Source organism: Orbicella franksi, chromosome 14 (assembly GCF_964199315.1).
Source record: "Orbicella franksi chromosome 14, jaOrbFran1.1, whole genome shotgun sequence".
NCBI classification, from domain to species: Eukaryota; Metazoa; Cnidaria; class Anthozoa; order Scleractinia; family Merulinidae; genus Orbicella; species Orbicella franksi.
Genome location: NC_138158.1, coordinates 1,254,540 through 1,278,020, shown reverse-complemented (window position 1 = coordinate 1,278,020; position 23,481 = coordinate 1,254,540). Strand labels below are relative to the sequence as shown.

The window sequence follows — 23,481 nt, the reverse complement described above, 5'->3', positions numbered from 1 at the left end:
GCCTGATGAGAAAAAACGTAAAGAAGACGAGCAAACTTTGGCAGATTTAAGTTCCGCTCATCGCTGTTCGTAAGCAAAATGTCAGTATTAGTCTTAATGTGTCAATCTTTCGTTAGATTTTCACAGTGCAAATTCGTAAGTTTATCACCCGTAACTCTATCTCAATACATCTTTTTGTACTCCTTTGGGTTCCTTTGAAATGATTTTTCCTACGCTATTAAGGAAAACACCTTCTGCCCAGCGCACAGTTATCGTCGAGCTTAGCCGCTTCGACTGCTATAGTGGAATGCCGATTTTTCGAACCTCCAATGGAAAAGAAAACTGCTTTGAAAAAATAGGGTTGTTCGAGAGATCGAGGGAAAAGCTACAATGTTCGACTGAGGTAGGGGGGGGGGGGTAGGGAATGAGTTTTGGGCCGAGTTAACAGGAGGTTCGAAAAATAGAGGTTTCGAGAAATCGGGATTCCATCGCAGTTAAATTATAGTAAAACCTATCTAGGTGGAAGTGTACACATGGCCATTAGAAATTTGAAACACAAACTATTTTCCAGTTGTTACAAGAGATTTGCGTTAGGACTTACCAGAATACCAAACGCCTTTTTTCGGCCATCGTGGAATCACTTGTCTGAAGAATGCAGTTACCGTTTCTCCTCCCTTAATAACCTTGGTCTGATACACAAACAACACAAATAGTCTAAAGTGACTTGTGTTAGGCATACGGGGAAGGCAGCATTAATGACAAGCTTTGGTTTAAGGGCAGGGAGGTGGGGTGGCCTCATGGTTAGTGCGCTCGTCTCCGGATTGAGCGGTCCGGGTTCTAACCCTGACCGGGGACATTGCGTCTTGTTCTTAGGCAAGTCACTTTACTCTCACAGTGCCTCTCCTCACCCAGATGTATAAATGAGTACCGGCGAACTTAATGCTGGGGAAAACCCTGCGATGGGCTAGCATCCCATCCAAGGGGGAGTAGAAATTCTCTTAGTCGCTTCATGGTCCAGAAACCGGGAAAAGTTCCGCCCTGATGGGCCACTTGGGTCGTATGCAGACTTTACCTGTATCTTTTGGTTGAAGGCTTCCCATTATTTATGTTACTTATGCTAGAAATACCAGGTCTAAAACTGCGCAACTTTATGTAGAACTTTTGCAGAAAATATTATTGCTGTACCTCGTTTAGGTACCAGCAGGAAGCATTGTCTCGGGTCCTGCTTGCTTTTATGTCAATCCTCTTCACAGTGCCCACATCAAGATCATAGAACTCTGATGCAATCACGTGTAGGTTGCTTAAAAAATAACACAATTGACGATCGATCTCAAATAAGTCATGGCTATTCTAAAATTTCAACTAAAAAATTATTCTGTCTGCACGAAGTTCAGGGAACTTCCACATATCTCATTTGAAGGCATTCTTTGTTGAACAGGTCCAAATTATACAGAGCTGAAACACGGTAACCATTTTTGGGTCAGGTCTGAGATAGGGAATACAAAATCACATGCTTTGGTCTGACTAAAGGTAAGGGTTTCAACAAACGCACTGCACATCCCCACCTAAGAATTGAGGAGTTCCACCCGGTTTTGTCTGTACGTGGAAAAATTAGTCCTCTCCGGAGAGATAAGCGGTGGCTAAATAGTGATCTGAGGGAAAGGCTGGTAGCAGCGAGTGTCCACTTACTCTTATCTGGAATTTGGTCTCAGCCAAAAGTTGTAAACATTTTACCGCCCGGCATTCCGTGAGAACTAGCTAACCCATAGAAAATTGACAGGGGTGAGTATTCGAAATACCTGAAATAGCTGTGTTCACATTAGGCCGAAACATGATTAGTCTGATCGCAAATGAAACATGTTTCGTTGTGAAAAGTGTTCACATCAGGCAGTGCATTGCGCGAATCATGATCGAAACATGATTATTCCGAGCATGATTAAAACAACTTCGCGAGCTAGTTTCAATCATGATCAAACCAAACACGTTCAAACTTGCGGATGGATGCGGAGAGGAGGCGAGTGCCCCAAAGAACCAAAACCGGGGCTATTATGAGGCCAAATGTCTAGTTGAAATATGGGCCGATGAAGAAATACAACGGCAATTATCGGCGATGGGTAGAAAGCAGAATATTTGGGAGAACATTGTGGCAAAACTTAATGAAGTGTAAAAAATTTATGCGAGTACTATGAAACAGCATAAATTATACAGCCATGCATGAAACGTGCTTGAAACCGACATCTGATGTGAACAATGTATTAACACTAATCATGTTTCCGCTTTAATGTGAACACAGCTTAATCGAACTCTCGTACGGAATCATGTTTTATGAGGCCATCCCTAAAGTGTATCAATTCTTTACTGCAAGTCAATGCAAGCAATTTTTTTTTACAATTTTATACCCTTAACGTTGCTATAATGATTTTAGCACTAGTCTATAGATAAACAAGAAAATTACTAAGTGACTGAAAGCCACGAATATTAACCACGAAAAGGTATGGCAATATCCCCAGACCTTAAACTTGGCTGGACAAAAAAAGAACATATCATACTTTTCTGTGTCTTGTGTTGTCTCGTGCAAAACATGTTCTGTAGTTTCTGCGTTCCCTTGTCCTTCAATCCTTACGGTCAGTATGTTGTAACTCCACGCAAGTGCATCTGGGGTATAAACTTTGACGGTGTACTCAACTATTGGAATAAACAAGGTACGTATGTTTTATCAACGTATCTTTTATCTTGATATAAACAACTTGTTACTAGTCTTGCCCTCTCATTAATTATCCTTTTAAATTTTTGGCTTCAAAATACGGTTCTACGGTGTTACGTTTTATTTACTTTGGAAAAAAATTCGTTCAGAAGATCTCGGTTTGGTAAAGGTGATATATGAACAAAGCAGGCATAGCGGTTTAAGAGGGAACGGGGGACGGGAGGGGAACAGGTAGCCGAGTAATCTCGTATAATAAGTATATAGTGTAGGTATGAATATATTTAATACTTTGTTTTAATCTTAAATTGTGCATAGCTTTGCAGCGAACGAAATGGCTGGTGGCCAGCAAAGGCAAATAGGAAAGACCACGAGGCTGTATTTACCGAACACTTGTTGAATCATTCCATTTGTTTTCATAAAAAAATATATACAAGCGTAGATGCTATTCTTTAAAAACTTCCAGGAACTGCATAATGACACATTGGGCCAACTAAGAAAAACTGGGAGGCACATTCCCAAGGGGTTCCCCCATCTTGCTCCCACTCACCCCTTCCGCCTCTCGTACTGGAAAAGAGATTACTCAAGAGGACCGTTACAATTTGCATGTCCACTCCGTAACGAGTGATAGAAAGATACAGAGTAATGGGGTTCCCTCTCAATTAAGATAGATTCTTACCATATTAGCAAGCCAACCATTTTACGTTAATTGCTAGGAGATCTCCGATCTAGCGGCTGGTAATGGAGCCTATCTGCGATTTTGTCAAAGTATGCAGAGTGAGTTCCGTGTGAATTAAAAAAAAATTCTTACCAAGGCAACCGACCAATCGCTTCACGCGCAACGCAAGGAAATCTGCGATGCTGTCAAGGTTACCAGAAAAATCAGCGTTGATGGCGTCTTCTAATTCAGAGGTGATACTTTTTAACTGATGCAATCGTAGTCTAAACGCAGTCGTGGTCTCATCGTTGGGAATAAGGACACCAGCTATTTTGATGTTGTTATCGACTCTCCACATTTTGACTGTTTTCTCAAGCATGTTGGTGTCTATAAGCTCCCCATTCTCATCCACCGTGTTCCCGTCTGAGAATATGACTAAAACCTAGATGAGAATTGAAGACGACTTGTTTAATAAGTTAAAAAACAGGAACAACTTTGTGAACAACAGAGTTTCGAATTTGAGACCTGCTATCTTAAAGATTTTTTGTTTTTTTGAAACAATATTTAAAAATATATAATATTATCCCAAATATCCTGTTTCTTTAATATGTACTGATACCAACTTTGATGAAAAACGGAGAAAATGCAGATAAATTCAATTCGTTGACCACACAGTTTAACCAAAACAGAAAATAGCCGTAATTGAAATCATGTAGAAGAGTTAATTTAACCATATGGACCTTTTCCTAAAGTAATCCTTCTTGAGTTATGTTTAGATCATCCCTGGCTTCAGAAATCATAAAATTAATAATAAGAATAAGAATAATAAATAAATAAATAAAAATAATAAAAATGGCCAGTCTTATGACGCACATTTATTCATCACGAAAACATCTACGCAACCCGCGTGGTAACGCTTTTCTCGGGAAGAGTGGATACCACATCTGAAAGAGAGAATAAGGCTTATGTGGGGGATTAACTCTCTTCCCTTTATCTAATCTTGTTAAAGCTCACCTTTGCAGTGTCAGTTTTTCTGTCGTCAGGACGCTTGTCAAACGCTTTCATGACCATTTCACTCAAGGCAACGTTTAACAGGTTAAGGCCTTTTCCTCTGTGTTGATATTCGTTGTCTATGTAACTGATTGTTTCTGTGGTGTTTCCAAAACAACTTATTCGCCGCGAAGTAGCGTACGTTGCCACAGCGAAGTTGAAGTCAATTGATTCACTGCTTAGTTGAGTCAGCATTCTTTTTACCACGGTTTTAATTTTCCCAACTGTCGCTGAGGAAATACCTTGACTGTCTTGAATCAGAAGAATCACATCCGCCTTTGTGTTGCAAACAGGACTGTCTGTAATTAGACATTATTCGGAAATATAGTTAGTATTCACAAGGTCTACTTCAGTCCCAGTTTTCTCACTCATTATCAGTTATGTGTTTATAAATTGAGGCATTCATGTTTTTAGTTGTAATCGGTATGTTATTTCAACGGGTGTTGGATACGATGACATGGATAGCAATCTCGGCGCTAACGTCGGTTCTCTGGATGTACTAGCGTGAACAGCCAGACGGGATAAAAGGGCTTGAAACGTTCAGTTAATTAAAAACCATTTTTTTCTAACCGGAAATACTGTCAAAGAGTTTGAATTCTGAAACGAAAACGCGAACGTTTAAACATGGCAAATATGTAGAAGAATAGATTCCTGTAAATTGACGTTGATTGAACTTTTCACTCTATTGAAAGTGAAACACCAAAGTCTACAATAAAATTACAAGATGTACAAGTAAACTATATCATCTTACCTATACAATAAAATCACAACTTACCCTCTAACAGACCTGTTTCCGTTAGTGGATTATATTTGTCGGACGATGCTACACCTTCAAAAAGAACCGTTTTCGTATTAAAAATTTTGTATCGATATTATCCAAGTGCAGTGTTATCATCAAATACGAGGTGAAACAAGAATATACAATATTTGTAAACATTGTTATAGTATTAAACAACAATATGAGCAAATAAATTAATTGACTTATACGCCCATATGGAAAAAATGTCACAACAAAGAGCCTGAAGGATCAGATGGCGGCTTAAAGGTAATAATAATAATAATAATAATAATAATAATAATAATAATAATAATAAAAACAATCTTTAAAGAGGAAGCGCCCGTCACGTAAATACGTGGTTTTCAGGAAGGTCCTCTATAAAACAAGAAGTATTAAAATCTAAAATAAGAAATACAAGTATCACAGATCTAAAATATAGGTGTTGGAATGATAATGCATTCTTAAGAATTTTCCACATCATTGAAAGCCCTCTCCAGTCAATTAAAAGTCCTAAATATTTCTATAACTATTCTGAACTAAAAAATCCAAAAACAAAAAACAAAACAAAATTGTAAATAAAAATGCTTCAAATGAAAAACACAAATTTCAAAATTATTTAACAACAATTTGGATTTTATGACGTGATCTTAATTTTTCTCCTCCGCATTTTCTTTGGTGCTGTTGTTTTCTATTTGGGAAATTACAAAAACAAATAAGTTATCAAAGGACAAACCCATTAGAAACATTGCCCATCCCACAAAAACGGTCAAGACAATCTTCATCTCTGTCCTGTGTCAAGAAACATGGCAGGTGGTTAATGACCTTACAGGACAACTTGTCAAATCCAAATATTATTTGTTTCATTTGGGGTGCAAATGTCTACAAATAACACAACTTGAACAGCAGTAAAATATCGCTTTACGGGCATAAAAAAAGAATTTTCAGTGATTAGAACAAGTAGCGTTATAAGTACAAAAAAACTTCCACAATTAACAAAAGAGGAAATTATAGCAGTTTTTCTTAAAGCAAAATGAGAAGTGTTGAACGTATGTATTATTTAGAAAATAAGAAACGGAAAAATGAAAATGATATGATTAAGAACACTGTCTACAAATATCTATTTAAACTTCTACAACTACCTATTCTATATAACTACAAAGATATAACCTAGTACTGAATAATTAAACAATTTAAAAGGAGTATATATTGAAAACAATTTTTTGTTGGTCGCGACTTGTAGTCAGCGCCCGTTTGCGAAGACCAGTGTTTCACTCAGACTGAATTACCTCTTGGTTACTTTTTAGCGTTAAAAAAAAAAACTTTTAGCAAGTTTAAGCAGGATCGCGATCGGAATCTTCGATAGTAGAACTCATCACGGTATTTTGCTCTGTGAATTTTGGCACTTCGACTCTCCGTTTTGATACCTAATATTTTATTTCAAAGCTTGCTGCCGAAAAGCTTTACTTGAAGACCACAATTGCAAGGAAAGAAAGTTCACGTACTTCGAGAACTTTTTCCAATTAAGCAACTTTTTTACATTATGTCAAACTGTTCGTTGTCCATTTTTTATTGTTTCTTAAATGTTCACCGTGCTTCTGAAAATAATCTATTCGCATGAATCGTGTGAATTCGTACTTGTAGCACTTTTAAAAACTTTCTGTCTGTCGATAGATTTTTTACCTAAAGCTGATTCTTCTTCCTGATTTTGTTCTTTGGTAGGTAAAATAATGTCATTTCCAAAGGTGACTTGATTTAATGGAAGGAGTGTAAATATATATACCGAAAAAAGGAAATAACAAGATGAAATCAATATGTGAAAGCATCAACTTGGGACATACCTTACGCTGAAAAGCAGAAAACTCAATTTGTTTTGCGTGTTCCTCCGTTGGTGAAGTGTTCCTGAGTGTCTGGTAAGCTGCTACAAACTAATGCCAGTTCACAGAAAATACCAATTATAAGGTGACTGCTAAACATTAAACCACCCAGACCCTTAATTTTTAATGATATGACAAGAAAAGAGATAGTTAAGGGTCAAACTTCAACCTTCAAAACGAAGCAGGCAGAAATATTTTAAAGGACCCGCATTCCGGTTCCCTGTCGTATGTTTCTTGTCCTTTCTTTGATGATGTAAGTTCTAAATGTCGGTGTTTCCATCTCTAGGAAGTTTTTCAAGGCTAAAATTGCTTTCAAGACACTGGATATCTTTGGAATTGGAATCCTCAATTTGCAATATATAAACAACAGCCTCCATTTGGCGCTAAAATATACTCGGATATTTGTCCGCGGACATTATTTGTTCCGACAAGTGAACTGTTTTCCGAGAGCGTAGCTTGAGGAAAACTGCGAGCTTCGAGGAACAGATAATGTCTAAGGACAAATATCCGAGCATATTTTCGCCCAAAATGGAGGCTATTGTGTTTATTATTCTTCAAATCTTTTTCGCAACGCGCGCAGTTTTGAAAATTGGGGAATATCCTCGGATATTCCCCAGTTTCAGGGAATATTCGGTCATGTGACGTGTTTAGACCAATCGCGCGCGAGCGAAAATATTTGATGGATTATAAAATTAGTTATTTTGAAAGTACAATATCAGGCACGAAATAATGCTTCATGACATTTTCAAACACCGAGAACAGAGCTAAAATCAAGATGCTCGGCGAAATATTTTTAAACTGAGAAAAAAGAAGTCAAGAGAAAGTAGAGAGAGAGTAAAATCGTAAGATATATACCAAGTTAGGACATGGTATCCCAACCACCATCACAATTAAGAATTTTTTATTTAATATGAATAAACTGCACCGATTGATACAGAGTGTTGTTTGTTCAAAATGTTTTGTATATCAAAGCGTATGTTTTTGAAAGTGTTTTTTTCATTTCAGTTTAGTTTGATAGAAACAACTAACTGACGGCTTGCTTAGTCTGACACCCATTCTTGCGTTAACCATAGGCGAAGTCTTATTGACCTGCCAAGAAGGCAACTACCTGCTTATGTCACGCGTACTAAATATTTACATTTATATGAGCCACGATCAGGGAACGTTCAAATCGGAAATTTTTAATTTGAACCGCTTGGAACAGGAAAAACAATTTTTTCTACAATTTCGTATTTATTTAATTGAGAGCAATTTGAATTAAAGTGTTTTCACTTGACGATGTTTAATAAGTAAACAACCTTTCCCTAACATACTGCTCTCTTCACTCTGCTCTCTTCACTAAGTAGTTTGTCTTGCAGCAGGCAGCGTGACAAGACACGAACCTAGCCAAGCATTAACTGTGCAAAACCTGTAAACGATTATGTCACCTATCAAAAAAAAAAAATTCCCGCCTGGAGGAGCTTAGAAAGAGTCTTAACCTTGTGCACCCTCAGTAAAGTTAGAACACTGATTCGCCTAGTACATTTTCAACCTGGATCGTAATTGAAAGTCAGCAAATATATGTAGACATTTTTTAACCTAATTGTAACTTGGTCTTTTTCAGCTTGAAGATGAAGTCAGTGGTGGTTTTCAAGTTCATTGTGACATTCTTTCTTGTTTGGCATCTATCAAATGGTTGGAACTGTCGAACTGATTGTTATTGAGTTATAGTTAGAGAGAATTTCGTTTGGTCAGGGTTCAGTTATCGGCACAAATAATAATGATGAAACTGAAACGGTTGCAGTCGATGCAGCCAGGGGTGGACGCGGGATTGTCGTCCATTACATGATTTCCAGTTCGAGTATAGAGTTTGGGTTAAAACATCGCATTACCAGCTCTTACAAGCCAAAGTGAACCAAACTTATCAGTGACACAAGCGAGAAACCAATCAGCCGGGAGGCCGACAGAATTAACCAAAGCTTGTCTAAAAAGATGGCAGGTTAATACTGCTTCCCAAACCCATTTTCAGCAAACCTCTTGCTTTTTTTCGAAAGACAAGCTTTTTATTTCAAAGCAACGCTTATGACGTTTAACGTAATGGTTCGAGGCATCTACCCCTACTGATAAATTTGTCGCCCACTGTTCGCTGGTACTGATAATTCTGAGAATAGGGCGCCAAGCGAAAATCTGCTGGACGTTTGAACAACTTATTCACATAATAAACACTGCAATGTGCTACACTTTTACGGGAATAAATGAAAAAGTCCAATTATAACGAGAGAGTGGACCTTTGAGCCTTTTGTGCACTATGACCCAAGTGCGAAAAGTATTTTCTAACTTGAAAACTCGATCTTTCAGATTTTTTACCTTTTTATGATATATTCTTGTAATTAATTTAATTGCTTTCTTTTCGCTTTTTCGATATTCAGTACTTTTTCTTAATTAGGTTAAACAATATGTTATAAGCGCCCTTGAATCGTTGAGAAAAGGCGCTATAGAAATACATTGTTATTATTATCATTACCATTACTATAAATATATATTATAAAATTTTATTCTTCAGTAAAACTTTACGCCGGATAATTATTTACAGCACAAAAGTATATAACAATTCTATAAAAATTCTAATAAAGTCATTAAACGAGGAGGCCAAACATAGTTTACAGAAAGCGATGAAATTGAGAAGAGCTGAAAATCGGAATGATTTGTTTCAGGAGCACATCACGAGGAGCCTTCATCTCCTAATTGGGCCGGTGCTACGGCTTTTTCACACCTTGAGCTATTTTTAGAAACTGTTTTCTAATCATGTCCGCATTAAGCCTGGTTTCTGCTGACCGATATAAAAGCGTGTATCTTTAATTTGAGACGTCTCTGACGTCTCTTTGCTCTTTTGACGTCTCTTTGCTGATTTGCCTCGATGTGCCGCCATTCCTCTCTTTCCTATTTTAGTTGTTCTTCCCTTTTACAGTTTTCCCCTGTAATGTTCCCATAAAGGTTTTTGTTCTTGGGCCATCGTAGTTTAACGAGGAATAAAACACAAATAGCGGTGATAAACATATTAAACTTACGCATTTTAATAACTTGACGTTTCGTATGCTACGCAACACACATTTTCAAAAGTGGAATAAAGGCCGTTACAATTTTTGAAAACTATATATGAAATTTAAATAAGGGGTCTGGAAACGAGATTAAGAAACGTCTGTTTCTTAACAGTAAAACAATAAAAGCCTAAGCTTATTAATAAAGTATCAGCTTCTCACTGCTGACGTTTACATTAAGAGCCGGCTTAAGTTCTTGGATAAGCATGATAGGAAAACGGAACATTTCAGAGCTCTCACTAAGAATGACCCCACATCAGCCATTGCCGACCATATAAAAGCCACAGGTCACAACATCAAGTGGGATCATTTTGATATTCTAGCTTCTGGTAAAACAGATTATCATTGTAAAATTAAAGAAACTTTGCTTATCCAAGAACTTAAGAAAGGCTGACTGTTAGGATCGAGAAACGCCGGTCAACGACCCATTTGGCAAATCGCTCATATTTTGCCCAAAGATACCCTTCGGTGACCTAATTCTAAAAATCATATTATAAGGTTCCAGCGAATTTTTATTTTTCAGAAATTCGCGAAACTTTGAAAGCGCGGTCAAAGTGCGGTTTTTGGTGTAATAAAATGACCGAAATAAGGTGCGAGGACGAAGCGCTGCTAAAGTCTTAAAATAAATTAAATTGACTTCAAACTTCACACAAATGTGGAACAACTACTCTAATTTATTCCTCGTTTTAAACTAATCTCAGATATGTTGATATAGTGGTTTTCCAAACCATTTTAAAAACACCTATGAAGCGTGTGAAAAATAACGGCAAAATATAGGTCATGTTTAACAGCATAAAAATGCATCTGGTACCTCACTTTCCGATTATTTTACTTTACAGCCTTAAAATATCATTATTAAACATATACCATGCCAAGTTTCATGCTCGAACTCGCAGTATTTCCCTTTGAGAAAAACGAAAATCTATGTCAATGTGTTGGGCGCAAATAACACAACAATTATACAAGAACAATAGACAAATCAATGTCAAAAGCGAAAGTAAAAGGTTATCATTAATTAGAATCCCGTCAATTCACTGCTATCAGTAGAAACATAATGTCCACTGCATAAAAACTGTTTTTAGACGTTTTCGAACCATTGCGCGTTAACTTTGTTTAATTTCCTGTCCGCCGTCATGTCTAGTTTGTCATCGCGTGTATTTCCTTAATGTAAACAACACTGTGAATGGTTCTCATACCAAACGCACAGAGGTTTCCTGGAACCTCGATGTTTTCGATTCACCAAAACGCTTTAAGTTCGTTAAGACACAACAATGGGTCAACTTGGAATGCTGTTTAGCATTAAGGACGTTAAAGGACTGTAAATTAATCGAGTTGAAATATCTTGAGGCAAATCAAAATCGCGCCCTTATTCTAATTGCTAAACAGCCGATCTCCGTTCAAGTTCAAGAAGTCGAGAGGTTAATTCGGCAATGTATCACCGGTACAACAACAAAATCAAACCGAGGTCATCAAAAGTGCAAGTTTAAAAGTGTAGTGGCAAGTTCGAAGTAAATTTCGCCTATATAAATTGGAAACAAGAAGTGAAACGATCTGACCCGAAACAAATAAACGAAATATTAATACGACTAATTTAATCCGAAAATGTTGCAGAAAACATACCTAAAAGCCGTCGATTCCCCTCAATACCACTCCACATTGCCTTACAGAGACCAAGCTTTCTGCTGTAAGAATCAGGGGCCTCATGAATCTGTTTTTATTATATCGGCAACCATGCTGCGTGGCTGATATTCGAGACTCAGTAAAAGTTGTCACACAACCGTACGAGCAGCCCAGTCACGCTTTCACTGCTTTCGCGCAAATGTTCAACATTTCGCAATTGCAAGTTTAAAGTAGTGACAGTAGATTGAAATGCGCTTTTTAAAGCTTCCCTATCCAGGAGCAATTATTTCTTGTTCTTGAATGGCTTTTAGTTGTAGCTACAGTCTGGGAGGGGGGGGGGGTACTCCCGGAAATTTCGAATATCTGTATGCCGTGGAAGATTAAGTGGTCTCTGGCTCTTAACGCCAACACTGAAATACCCGATGATTCTCGAAGTATCACAGGGATCACTAAGCAAGATAATTTTGAGTTTAGCTCCGCTGAGTCAGATACCTGTTGGCGCGCATATTGCATTGACCGTGGACAGGTGGAAAAACAGTTAAACCGGAAAAGCCTGTTGCACATTGTAATTCAGCGTTGTCAACCATTCTTAAGCCGGCTTTTAATGTAAACTCAGCAGTGAGAAGCTGATACTTTATTAATAAGCTTATGCTTTTATTGTTTTACTGTTAAGAAACAGGTGTTTCTTAATCTCGTTTCCAGACCCCTTATTTACATTTCATATATAGTTTTCAAAAATTGTAACGGTCTCTATTCCACTTTTGAAAATGTATGTTGCGTAGCATACGAAACGTCAAGTTATTAAAATGCGTAAGTTTAATGTTCCCATGATTCAACAAGACCTCTCGCTCATTACTTGCAGACTTGATCGTTTTGGTTTATATCAGCTTAGTTGTACAATGCTTATTTTGCTTTGATTCGAGAAGTCCGACTATCATACGTAGCTATGTCTTATTGTAAAAAAAAAAAAGTTAAGTTGAAAAGCGGAAAAAAAAAAGCTTAGAGAATATTTATGGGAAACTGATTATGATGAAGTCCTGTCCTTCGCCTAAAAGCAGCGAACAAAGCGATAAAGAGGGCGTCGAGCCTCTCTCTCCAAAGTCAGTCCGTACAGTTTTGATGTCAGTTTTGAGAAGGTCAATCGAGATTTAGTTGCCAATGAGCTTGACCAGCAAAGGAGAAGAAACGAAGAGCATTTGGTGAAAAGTTGGGCGTCAATTCTGGGTTGCGCTGGTTTTAGTACCGAAATTTTAATCTTGGATGATGACCACGCTGCACCATTTCAACATTCTAACCAAATGCCATTCTTCGCCCTTGCTATTCGTTGCTTTACAGGCCTCTGCTATCGCCCAGAAACTGGTCCTTTTAGAGCTGCACAGCTTATAGTTTATGCCAATTGTGAGTGACACTTACCGTGTCCTGTAGTAGAACAAGCTGTACTAAAATCAGGCAGCTTGAGTGGTTGTGCCTGCGAGAAAGAACTTAAAGATTTGGCCAACCGGTATCTTATATGCAGGCATACTTTCTGCCCTGGATTACGGTCAACTTTAGCGAATGTAGAAGTCGAATTAGGCTATCTACCCAAGCCTGTGAGGTTTGTTAACGACCTTTTTAAGACTTAAGTCTAAAAACTGCAAGCTATGGCACGTCCGCCCCCCCCCCCCCCCCCCCCGCTCAGTCTCGAAATCGGAGAGATGCGAACGCTCCTGGCATAAGTACTGAGAAAGAGAGAATATGTGGGGAATGCTTGATTGCCCTTTGTTGAAAGAGCACTCCAGAACAAGAGAAAAGTCGATGGGTCCAAGAAGTTCAAACGAAAACGACCGTCCAGCAACTATCCGTTAAACTTTTTGTCACTCACAAATAAAAAAGGCCTCTTTGAAAACCAACGGCTTCAGCGTTCGCGTCTTCACAAACGTGTCAAAGAGCTCTACAACAAGACGAAAGTTGAATTACCAGAAAGCTAGTCGGAGGAGTTGTGCGCTTTAATAGAAGCTATTGAAGGTTCAGCGAACGGACAGAAGGAAGCAAGTAACACTACCAAGGAAAGGAACAAGGTCACTTAGAAGGGAGTGACAGCTGGTGACTGTTTAAGAGAGTTGTGGAACAAGGACAAGGAATCCTTCCTCAGAAACCAACTCAAAAATGGTGAGTTAAGCTATGGATAGTAGAAGGGACTTCTATCCATGGTTAAGCAGATCATATAATGTAAATCTGTAAATATGTGGTGTAACCTTATGTAGAGCCATTATGCATCGGTCAATTCCATCAGTGCCCATCCCTCCCACCGTCCCAAGCCGGCATTAAACAGGCTTTTGCTCATATTTTAGTCTTGGGGCAGGTGTATTTGAAATTAGTCACTGCCTGAGAGACTGAGAACGTTTAATACTACCCCGAGATAACCACAGGGCATTTGACACCCCTGTGGTACTGGTCTTGTGTGTGAAAGGGAACGGAAAAGTGTTCCAGTGGCTCTTATTTATTTCATCACCTGTTGATCAAACAAAATTTAATAACTCTAATGCAAAATTTAACAAATTGACATAGTTTTTCATGCGTCTGTCCTGTTATTGATCATGAATTTTCTCATAACATTTTCAAACTAGCTGTGGATCCACAAGGCGAGTAGCCGAGTGGATCCGCAGACTGACTTTGACAATGTTATGACGAAATTCGTTGTCAATAACAGGACAGACGCATGAAAAACTTACATCAATTTGTTTTCACAATATCAATTTGCCAAATTGTCTACTCTAGCTTGTTGCTGCATCGCATAAATTGTAAATTCATGTGTCTGTCCACTTATTGACAATGAAAATTAGCAAAGAGCGTGCAATAATTTCTGCAGTAATTATCGTAAAAATAGATTTTGAAGTTAATTGAATTTATTTTTCACATAATTCCATCCTGTGATTGGTTTTCATTGATTGGATGGTCCCCCATTACAGTAGTTACTCTTAAGTATTAGTGGTAATTATGGTGCATTTAGCTTTATGATTATCACAGCAGTGGATCAGGAACACTGCGTTTGGATACTGTATGTAACATTTTTTCAGTGACTGGCAAGAGGGGAATAGGTGGTTACCGCTTACCGTAAGAGTAGGTAGGATTTATTGTAATTTAGAGGACAAAGTGCTTTAATTTGATCTTAGGTAAGTTTCTGTTCAAAATGATTCTCCAGTGGCCTTTTTTGGAGTGTGTAACTTGCAATCTGAGAACTTTTGAAGGAGGAGAAGATTTGAGGTGACTTTTTGGGGTTGAAAGATTTTGGAAAGGGCTATTTAAGGGTTAAGGGGCTTTACAAAAATAATGATCCATGGTTCTGTCAATAATAATAATAATAATAATAATAATAATAATGATAATGATAATGATTATAATTATTCTTGTTGTTGTTATTGTTATTGTTATTGTTATTATTGACACAGACACACACAAAAAAACTTTACATAGGCAAACAGCTTGCACGTGACAAGGATTGAAAGGTGAAAACAGAAAGTGGATGCAAAAGCTGCAGGGAACTCTCGTTTTTTCAATTTTAATATTTACGTTTCAATGCTAAGAAAAAGGGACAAACTATTCAGATAAAGTTGTAAGCTCTTGGAAATTTTTATAGGTTTGGTTTTAACCTAACAGGGCCTTTTGGGGTCTAGTAGTTTGCCTTTGTTTTTTCCAAATACCATTACCCTATTATTACTATTATCTGAAATGACTAATCTGTATACTGACTGTATAATAGTTTAGTGCTTGTGAACATCTTTTAGAGCAACACATGAATTGTTTCACCAGGTGTAATGTACCACCAAAATGTTCATGGTAATAAAATATCATAATTTACAAGTGCAGATGAAGGTTGCCTGGAATTTGAAAGGTGGAGGGACAACTGGATTTGCTATTCCACAAAATGAATTGAAAGTGCTGCATGATGTTTACAGTGCAATTTGGTGCACAGAAAGCCAGCTACATTATGCAGTTTCTATAGAGGGACATACATGAAACGTCAGCATATGATCTAGTTGGACCCAGCTACTTTCCAATTGAGAAATCCATAGCTTCAAGTACTCTTACAGAGTTTGTCATGCTTTGCCTAAAAGCATTTACAGATTTAAGGTGGCAATCATCCAATGCAATGGAGCATCATCTAACCTGACTGTGTTAAAGATGCTAACTGGCCATGGGAGAACTCAGTTTCCAGTGACTGAGGTAGCTGACAGTTTGCATGACAAATATTTCTTGGATGTCTCCTTTCCTAATCCAGAGGATTCTACAGGCAGACCAATTTTTCTCATGATATTCTCATCAGGTTGTTGAATAATTATTTGTTATATAATTATTTTGTTGTTGTCGTGTATGTACAGCTGTAGTAGACAATATGCTAAAAAAAATTAAAACCTATAATTAGTTGATATTTGTAATAGGTAATTTGCATGTTAAGCCAGCTATTTACTACCAGCTTTGGTCATTAATTTTTCCTCAAATATAACTATAAATAAAGATCAAAATATGAAAATAAAGAATAGAATTAGATTAAAGTTAACAAGAATACAATATAATTGCCTTGATTAACCAGTCAAATTATACAAATTAATTTATTTACAGTGTAGGTGTAATTGCAGTCCTGACTTGGACCCAACCTGAAGGTACACAGCATACATTATGTCACTAACTAATAAGGATATTAACAAACTTTAAAACTTTTACATTTATTTCTAGTTACAGAACATGATTGCAGCACTTTACAGCTCCAGGCCTAGTGGCTCCAGGTCAATCACTCTGGATGGAACAGTTTTTGGCTGGGAAACCATTCAAAGGGTGTTCACTGAGGAAATGGAAAAAACAGAAATGGGAATGGGTCAAAAAGTGCCTGGACTGAAATATGCTTACGTCTATAGAGACAATCGGACATGCCTCAATGTCAGGCCTGCAAAGATTATGCAGGTATCATTAATCTTGATTCTCGATTCACTTAAACAGAAAAAAAAAAACAGCATACAGACTGTAGCTTTCTATTTTATTGCTTTTGAAGCAACGATTTATGATTGCTGCCATTATGGACATTGAAGGACAATCAGAAAAAGAAGTAGCCAAATATTTAGAGGCTTGTAATCTTGTTTTTGAAAAAGGATTGCTAAGTCATCGTAGAGTAAACAATCGGTGGAGCCCTGTCCTGGCCAATATCAGACATGGGTGAAGTACTTTGAAGGATGGTTCAGCACACATTCTCAGACAGGTACATATCAATCTTTTTACAAATTACATGTAATGTAACAAGGATGTACATATATTTAAAACTTAACATGGTACTGAAATTTCTTTTGTTCATGAATACTTCCTGCACCCCAATGGCTTTTAAATTGCTAAGAACTATTTGGCATGTCCAGACCTGCTAAACTAAAATATTGATTACATCAATTCCCAAAAAAGCAGGAAGAAAATATAAGAATTTATAGTCACCCATTATTAAAAGTCTTTAACTAGCTAGTAACACCCTTTGCATCAGCAGCTTCAACCTACGATGTTAGTGCTTGTACTACAAATCCTTACTTTGCATGTGCCAGTCAAGTTTCTATAAGTTATAAATTTATTACTTATAAACTTCAGTCTTAAGAGTTGAATGTGATAATATAATTTGGTCATTTAATGTTGATTGCTTTGTACCATGTATCACATCAAGGCAAAAGAAATTCCTTGCTTAGCAGGTCAGTAAATTAACATTTGTAAAATCATGACCCTACACCCTCCGTACTGTATGTCATTCAGTGCAATTACTGGAAGGAGAACTCGGATGAATTGTCCTTTTGTTTCCTTTTTTTTCTCATGCAAAGAAATCATTTCAAGCATGCTTTCCACTGTTCCACTTGTGTTTTTTGCCAGCGTAACAAGATTTAACTCTAAATGAACATGAAGAAGTTCCATTTCTTGTTTCTCATGTAAACACAATGACTTAACAGACAAATTACAGTTTTCTAGCAAACCTAGCAGTTTAAAGACTATCAAGATTTTTAATAGCTTTTCTTAACCAGTGTAACATTTGTATATTCATCAGTCCCAGCGTATTTCCCTATTGTGCTAAGGAAAGGGGGGGGGGGGAGGCTGCATGATCATCTTACACTATGGAACTGCAATTAAAATTAAATTTAGCTGGTTATTATTGCTAACTGGCATTTTGTTCCATTTTCCAGATGTGGGACCTTCTGAGGATTGTTGTCTACGGTTTCCTGGCATTTTGTGAATGTTTTTTTTGTCATGTATCTCCTGATGGGAAGTATTTTATTAGTCCACTGAGAATTGATGGGAGTGCTTTAGAGTCCGTATTTAGTGTTATTATATGGCTGTGTCTCACAAGGACTGGGAATTATCGAATTCACGATTTGATTGGTTGAAATCGCTATTGACTGCAGTCTAGATTTTCCCATCTAGACCGGCACCTAGACCAGTTTCATTTTGTGTTGAAAAAGTAGCAAACTAAAATACAAAAATGTTCACTATTTTCTTTTATTTTCTTCTCAATCATTTATGGAAGTGCCAAAAAGCCTGAATACAAAAAAAAAGTAAAGAGAACGAGCAAATTTTGGGAGGTTTAAGTTGAGTTCATCGCCATTCGCAAGCAAAATGTCAGCAAACCAGTTACATTAAACAAATTAAAGTTTTTTTCTTTGCCATATAATAAACATCTCATTAACCAAGCTAAGTTGGTCTGTATGGGAGAATCTTGACCTCAGTCTTGTGAACAGACCTCACTACGTTCGGTCTGTACTCACGACCTCGGTCAAGATTCTCCCATACAGACCTCCAGCCCGGTTAATAAGAGCTAATTCTTAAGCATACAAGTGGTGGCAATCTTTCAGCTCTAAGCTATGGACCTGCTCTTGGCAGGTTCATTTACAGAAAGGGAGAAATGGTTGCAAACAGATACTCAGAAATGGGATACCGTGGTGTAACTTTAGACTTAGATGGAGGACATGTTATACAGGCCAAAGCCATTCATATGAGTTCCAATGTCAGTTTAAATTTCCACTGGAGGTCTCCCAATCAACCTTAGGGGGAAGACAGGGAAGCAATGCGTGTGCCTTAATCGCAGTTCAGTTTGGAGCATACTGTCTGAAAAACAACCTTGATATCTCGTTCTTTTGGGGCAAACTATCTCAAATCTGGACAGAATGTTTCACAAATGCAATATGTGATGGAAATAGTTTATATGATGAACTTTATGAAATTCTCTTGTTGTTCTCCACTTGCAAAATGCAAAGCGATTTTCCAGCGCTCTTTGAAAGCTTTCACTCTGGGCGATTTCAAAAGTCGTTCCCGTAATTCGCTTTCCACATTCTTAGCCTCTTCGTCAGAAAAAACTCACAATGATAATTCTCCCATTTGCTGCTTATTTAGCGATTTTGTTTTGGAAGCAAGCTCACTCTTACCTTTAGTTTTTGCCTTTAGTGTTTTTCTCCGTTGACTATCAGAACTTTTGCATTCCAACTCAGCTGTTTCTTCGTCACTATCCTCAGCTTCCCTTTCCGAAACACTTGGTTCCAAAGAAGAATCAAGAAAAGAGGAACTTGTATCGGAAAGTTCTGAGGACGACAAGTCCAGTTCGTCCGCCATATTGAACAACTACACAGTACAGCTAGAAGATTTTTATTGGTTCAACTTGGGGGCAGGTAGGAGGCGTGCTGATGATGTCATATTTTGGCGCCAGCAAAACTATGTTATTATTATTATTATTATTATTATTATTATTATTATTATTATTATTATTATTATTATTATTGAATGGAATTAGAGATTATTGAAATACATTGTACTTTTATGAAAAACAGCAAGAGAAAGTTAATAGTGTGTGTTTGATAATTTTATGAATAAAGTTGTATCATCATTATCATTATCATCATTATCATTATTATTATTGTGAGATTTCTGCTAATTCGTGCATGTCTGTTCCTTGTCTTTTTGGGCTCATTCCTCGTGACTTGGACCCGCTAGCTTCCAAAAATAGGTTTCAGCTGTAAACATGTATGTCTTTTCTACGTGACCTTGGCTACTGCCTCCTTTAAAACGATCAAAAGTTAGCTCTCGCTTAAAAAACAGTTTTATTCCCCTAGTTTTGGTCGCTCAGTTCTTACTTGCTTGCTCTACTTGGTCAGCTAGGAATGTTCCTGTTTTACAGTCGGACAGTGTAATCGGACAGTTGGCTGTAATCGGACACCTGTAATCGGACAGTTACAGGAGCCAATCATTTTAAGTCCTCTCCACTCTCCTAAAGTCGCCTAAACTTGCTATCGGTTACGTAATGTTGAAAAAGGTTTCAACACACTCAAATTGCCCCTGTAGTAGGTTATTAGTCTTATTAGACTTATAACTGTCATGTTAGGGTAAACTCCACTCCAACCCTATGGAGAAAGAAGTACCCAAGTCACCAGTCCTGTGCAGAAAAGAAAAGGAAGAGAAGACCCTGGTAATGAGTTGTCTCCAGTTCCTCAAACGGAAGTGGTAAGGCCATGGTGTTCCAGTTTTTTCACTGACGCCGTTGTCACGAGAAAAGTCTAGTTATTTTCGCGGAATTATTTTGCAGTTGGTTTGAAACAACCTCTTTCTACAAAAATTATCAGCTATAATTTGTAATCCATCGCTGAGAAATTTCATCGAAGATATGGCAGCCAAAGAGATGTACTTTGCGTTCGGATCGAACATGAACCCAGAGAGAATGCGACAGCGAAAGGCCTTCTTCACCGCTCGAATCGGGGCGAAACTGCCTGACTACAAGATGAGTTTTTCGTTTAGAGGACCCAATGGCGGCGGCGGAGGAAACATAACGCCTGAAAAGGGCTCAGCTGTCTTTGGAGCATTGTATAGTCTCGAGGATGGGGGCCTCGATAAGTTAGATGTCTTTGAAATGGTTGCACGTGGTTGTTATCGTCGAGAAAAAGTTACAGTTGAGGCTTTAGACGGAGAAACAGTTGAAGCGACAACGTACATCGTCACTGAAGAGTTTCGTCAGGAAGGATTAGTACCACGCAGAGATTATTTGGATCATTGTTTGGCTGGTAAAGATGTCTTACCAGAGGATTATTATGCATTTCTTGAATCTTTTAAACAAGTCTGTCAAGACTGAATTAAACAAGAACTTCGCAACGAATTTGAAAGCGGCCTTTATGCCCGGGCCTTTATGGTCGTTCAGACTGCGTTAATGCCTCATGTAGAGTGTACTTCTAGTCGATCGTGGTTTAATTTTGAGTAAAAATTTCTGTCAAGAGGCTTTTAGTTAGCGTGACAAGTGTTGCGTAACGTTCACGATCAAGTATTACTCACTACTTTATTTCAAGATCTAAATAAAGTTGAATCCCGTTAACTCGAACCCTCGGTAACTCGAAATTCCCGCTCACTCGAAGTAAAACTGATTTCCCTTGAATTTGCGTTACATATTTAGTGTAATTTTACCCTCAGTAACTCGAACCTTTGATAACTCGAAGTTATTCTTTCTTCCCTTCAGGTACTTCTCTATAAAATTTTACCCTCGATAACTCGAACCTCATTTGTACCGGAAGACTCAAATTAATCTCATTTATATTCCAGTCTGACTAAATCGCTTCAAGCTCAAGTTCTTTGGTGTTTGTTTAAAACAATACCCTGGTTACTAGAGACTCCACTAGAGGTACGGCTCGCTGTTGTGATTTGAATCATCCGTGGGTCTCCAGGGTATTTTTTGTTACCCTGTAACAAAGTTTATAAAAATGTAGTTACCGATGAATTTTTACAGTAAGCCTTTTATCCATGCATAGTTAATAGAGGGGAATGGTTATGAAACTCGACAAAGTTCTTTGTTGTATGCTTTTGTTCTCTTTTTTGGCCTTGACCGTGCACAAAATACAATAGTTGTTTACTACTGACCGAGGAACTAACCGATAGAAACGTTTTGATTACATAACTTATGCATAGTGTATGAACGCAAAACAAAAGATTGTGCACGGTCGTGGACCTTCCAACATAAATCTTGGCATCTTTGCTTGCTCCTTTGATGTTTGCCTGAATTCGTAACCATTCTCCTCTATTAAATATGATCCATGGCATGTTAGCATCGCAGAAATTGATATCAGGTATTCATTTAGCTACAGATTATTCTGCCTGCATAACATAAAGTTGCTGTCTGCTGAAAATACATTTTGAGCTGAACGTTCTGGGAAAAATTGATGTTTTTAAGTTCGATCTTGACTGTTTGATTACCTCTGTCATTGCCTTCAAAACGCATTAAGTGAACAGTAATCAGAAGACCCAAATTTTCAAAAGCTCCCGAAGGGGGGGGGGGGGGGGTAAATGCCAGTAAACAGCATATAATCTTGTATTCCCTGTTCAGCGCTTATATTATACGCACCCACCCACCCACCCACCCACTCACAAAAGCACAAGCCCAAGAACCTGCCCTTCGTGCTTATATCTGGGGTCACGATGGAGGATTCATAAGAGGACTGTAAGCATTGATTTACTGTAGCTGAAGTTACAGACCCTTGCTTGTACGTTGGAATATCCCCGTTCACCAAACACCACACAATTAAAATTAAGCCTTATTTGGCCCAAATTTGACCCAAACAAAACTCCATATGGTTTTAGCTGTCATCTGTAATTTTGGTGCCCAGTATTATCAGTCCCGGTTTGTACTCTCTACGCAAAGGTTATAATGATTATTTAGACGCGGGGTTTTTCCCAGTTTCGCTTTTAATGTTTAACCCTCGCCGAAGTCGAAGTCGTTTGTCAGGTATGAACATAAAAAAGTGACAGAATATTTAATTAGGGGTTTTTCCTAGTTTCGCTTTCAATATTCAACCCTCTCCGAAGTCGAAGTCGTTAGTTAGGTATGGACATGTAAAAGTGACAGAGTATTTAATTGGGGTTTTTTCCCAGTTTCGCTTTTAATGTTTAACCCTCGCCGAAGTCGAAGTCGTTTGTCAGGTATGGACATATAACAGTGACAGAACATTTAATTAGGGGTTTTTCCCAGTTTCGCTTTCAATATTCAACCCTCTCCGAAGTCGAAGTCGTTAGTTAGATGTGGACATGTAAAAGTGACAGAATATTTAATTGGGGTTTTTTCCCAGTTTCGCTTTCAATATTCAACCCTCGCCGAAGTTGAAGTCGTCGGTTAGGTATAGACATATAAAAGTGACAGAACATTAAATTAGGGGTTTTTCCCAGTTTCACTTTCGATGGTCGAAGTCTCAGGTCTTTTGTAAGACACGCTTATATACAAACGTCTGACTATTTAGGGACTATCCAATGTTTATAGGGGTTTTTCCCAGTTTCGCTTTCAATGGTCGAAATCGTTCTGGGGTCTTCAAGGTATGCTTTACATAAACATATGTTCGACTATTTAGGGGCTATTCAATGTTAATCAGAGGTTTTTCCCAATTTCGCTTTCAATGGTCGAGGTCGTTCTTCGGGTCGTTTGCAAGGTATGCTAGTGCTGATAAACACATTTCTGACTGTTAAGGGACCATCCAGCTTTAATAAGGACTTTTTTCCCGGTTTCGCTTTCGATGTTCAACTCTCAGACAGGTCAAACTTGTTTCCGGGGTCGTTTCCAAGTCTTGCTGATATATACGTGTCTGAATAGTTACGGGTCATGCAGTGTTAATAAGGGGTTTTTCCCAGATTCGCTCCGATTCAATCCACTGCACTTTTTGAATGAAAACACTGAGAACATTGCGAACTTTTAAGAGAAAAAACAATGGGGAACTTTAGAGAAAAAAGGGAGA

The 23,481-nt window shown here is 37.9% G+C and overlaps 3 protein-coding genes and 1 long non-coding RNA gene across 4 annotated transcripts; 2 read left to right on the top strand and 2 right to left on the bottom strand.

The window, feature by feature from the left end:
• Window positions 1-396: 396 nt before the first annotated feature.
• Window positions 397-4,622, bottom strand: LOC145468237 (uncharacterized). Its single transcript, XM_081451907.1, has 4 exons — window positions 4,353-4,622; window positions 3,492-3,780; window positions 2,529-2,664; window positions 397-1,279 (listed from the first exon to the last, which is right to left on the bottom strand). Exons 1-4 carry the CDS (start codon window positions 4,581-4,583, stop codon window positions 1,153-1,155), a joined length of 783 nt encoding a protein of 260 aa, XP_081308033.1. The 5' UTR covers window positions 4,584-4,622; the 3' UTR covers window positions 397-1,152.
• Window positions 4,623-16,456: 11,834 nt separating this feature from the next.
• LOC145468343 (uncharacterized) lies at window positions 16,457-19,339 on the bottom strand. Its single transcript, XR_014042179.1, has 2 exons — window positions 19,156-19,339; window positions 16,457-16,556 (listed from the first exon to the last, which is right to left on the bottom strand). It is a non-coding gene; the product is annotated as an uncharacterized LOC145468343 (long non-coding RNA).
• LOC145468342 (uncharacterized) lies at window positions 16,460-17,769 on the top strand. Its single transcript, XM_081452044.1, has 2 exons — window positions 16,460-16,675; window positions 16,764-17,769. The coding sequence occupies exons 1-2, from the start codon at window positions 16,460-16,462 to the stop codon at window positions 16,926-16,928; spliced, it is 381 nt and encodes a 126-aa protein (XP_081308170.1). The 3' UTR covers window positions 16,929-17,769.
• On the top strand, window positions 19,322-21,930 carry LOC145468341 (gamma-glutamylcyclotransferase-like). The gene is made up of 3 exons (XM_081452043.1): window positions 19,322-19,395; window positions 19,718-19,747; window positions 20,106-21,930. Exon 3 carries the CDS (start codon window positions 20,385-20,387, stop codon window positions 20,844-20,846), a length of 462 nt encoding a protein of 153 aa, XP_081308169.1. The 5' UTR covers window positions 19,322-19,395; window positions 19,718-19,747; window positions 20,106-20,384; the 3' UTR covers window positions 20,847-21,930.
• The last annotated feature ends 1,551 nt before the right edge of the window (window positions 21,931-23,481 follow it).

Bases quoted from the DNA above. Each gene is read 5' to 3' on its own strand.
- LOC145468237 (XM_081451907.1), bottom strand. From the start codon at position 4,583: ATGCTGACTCAACTAAGCAGTGAATCAATTGACTTCAACTTCGCTGTG. The intron at 3,781-4,352 runs GTGAGCTTTAAC...ATTCTCATCTAG, and splicing joins GAAAAACTGACACTGCAAAG to GTTTTAGTCATATTCTCAGA. The intron at 1,280-2,528 runs GTATGATATGTT...TTATTTTTTAAG, and splicing joins ACAACACAAGACACAGAAAA to CAACCTACACGTGATTGCAT.
- LOC145468342 (XM_081452044.1), top strand. From the start codon at position 16,460: ATGATTGCAGCACTTTACAGCTCCAGGCCTAGTGGCTCCAGGTCAATC. The intron at 16,676-16,763 runs GTATCATTAATC...TTGCTTTTGAAG, and splicing joins GGCCTGCAAAGATTATGCAG to CAACGATTTATGATTGCTGC.
- LOC145468341 (XM_081452043.1), top strand. From the start codon at position 20,385: ATGGCAGCCAAAGAGATGTACTTTGCGTTCGGATCGAACATGAACCCA.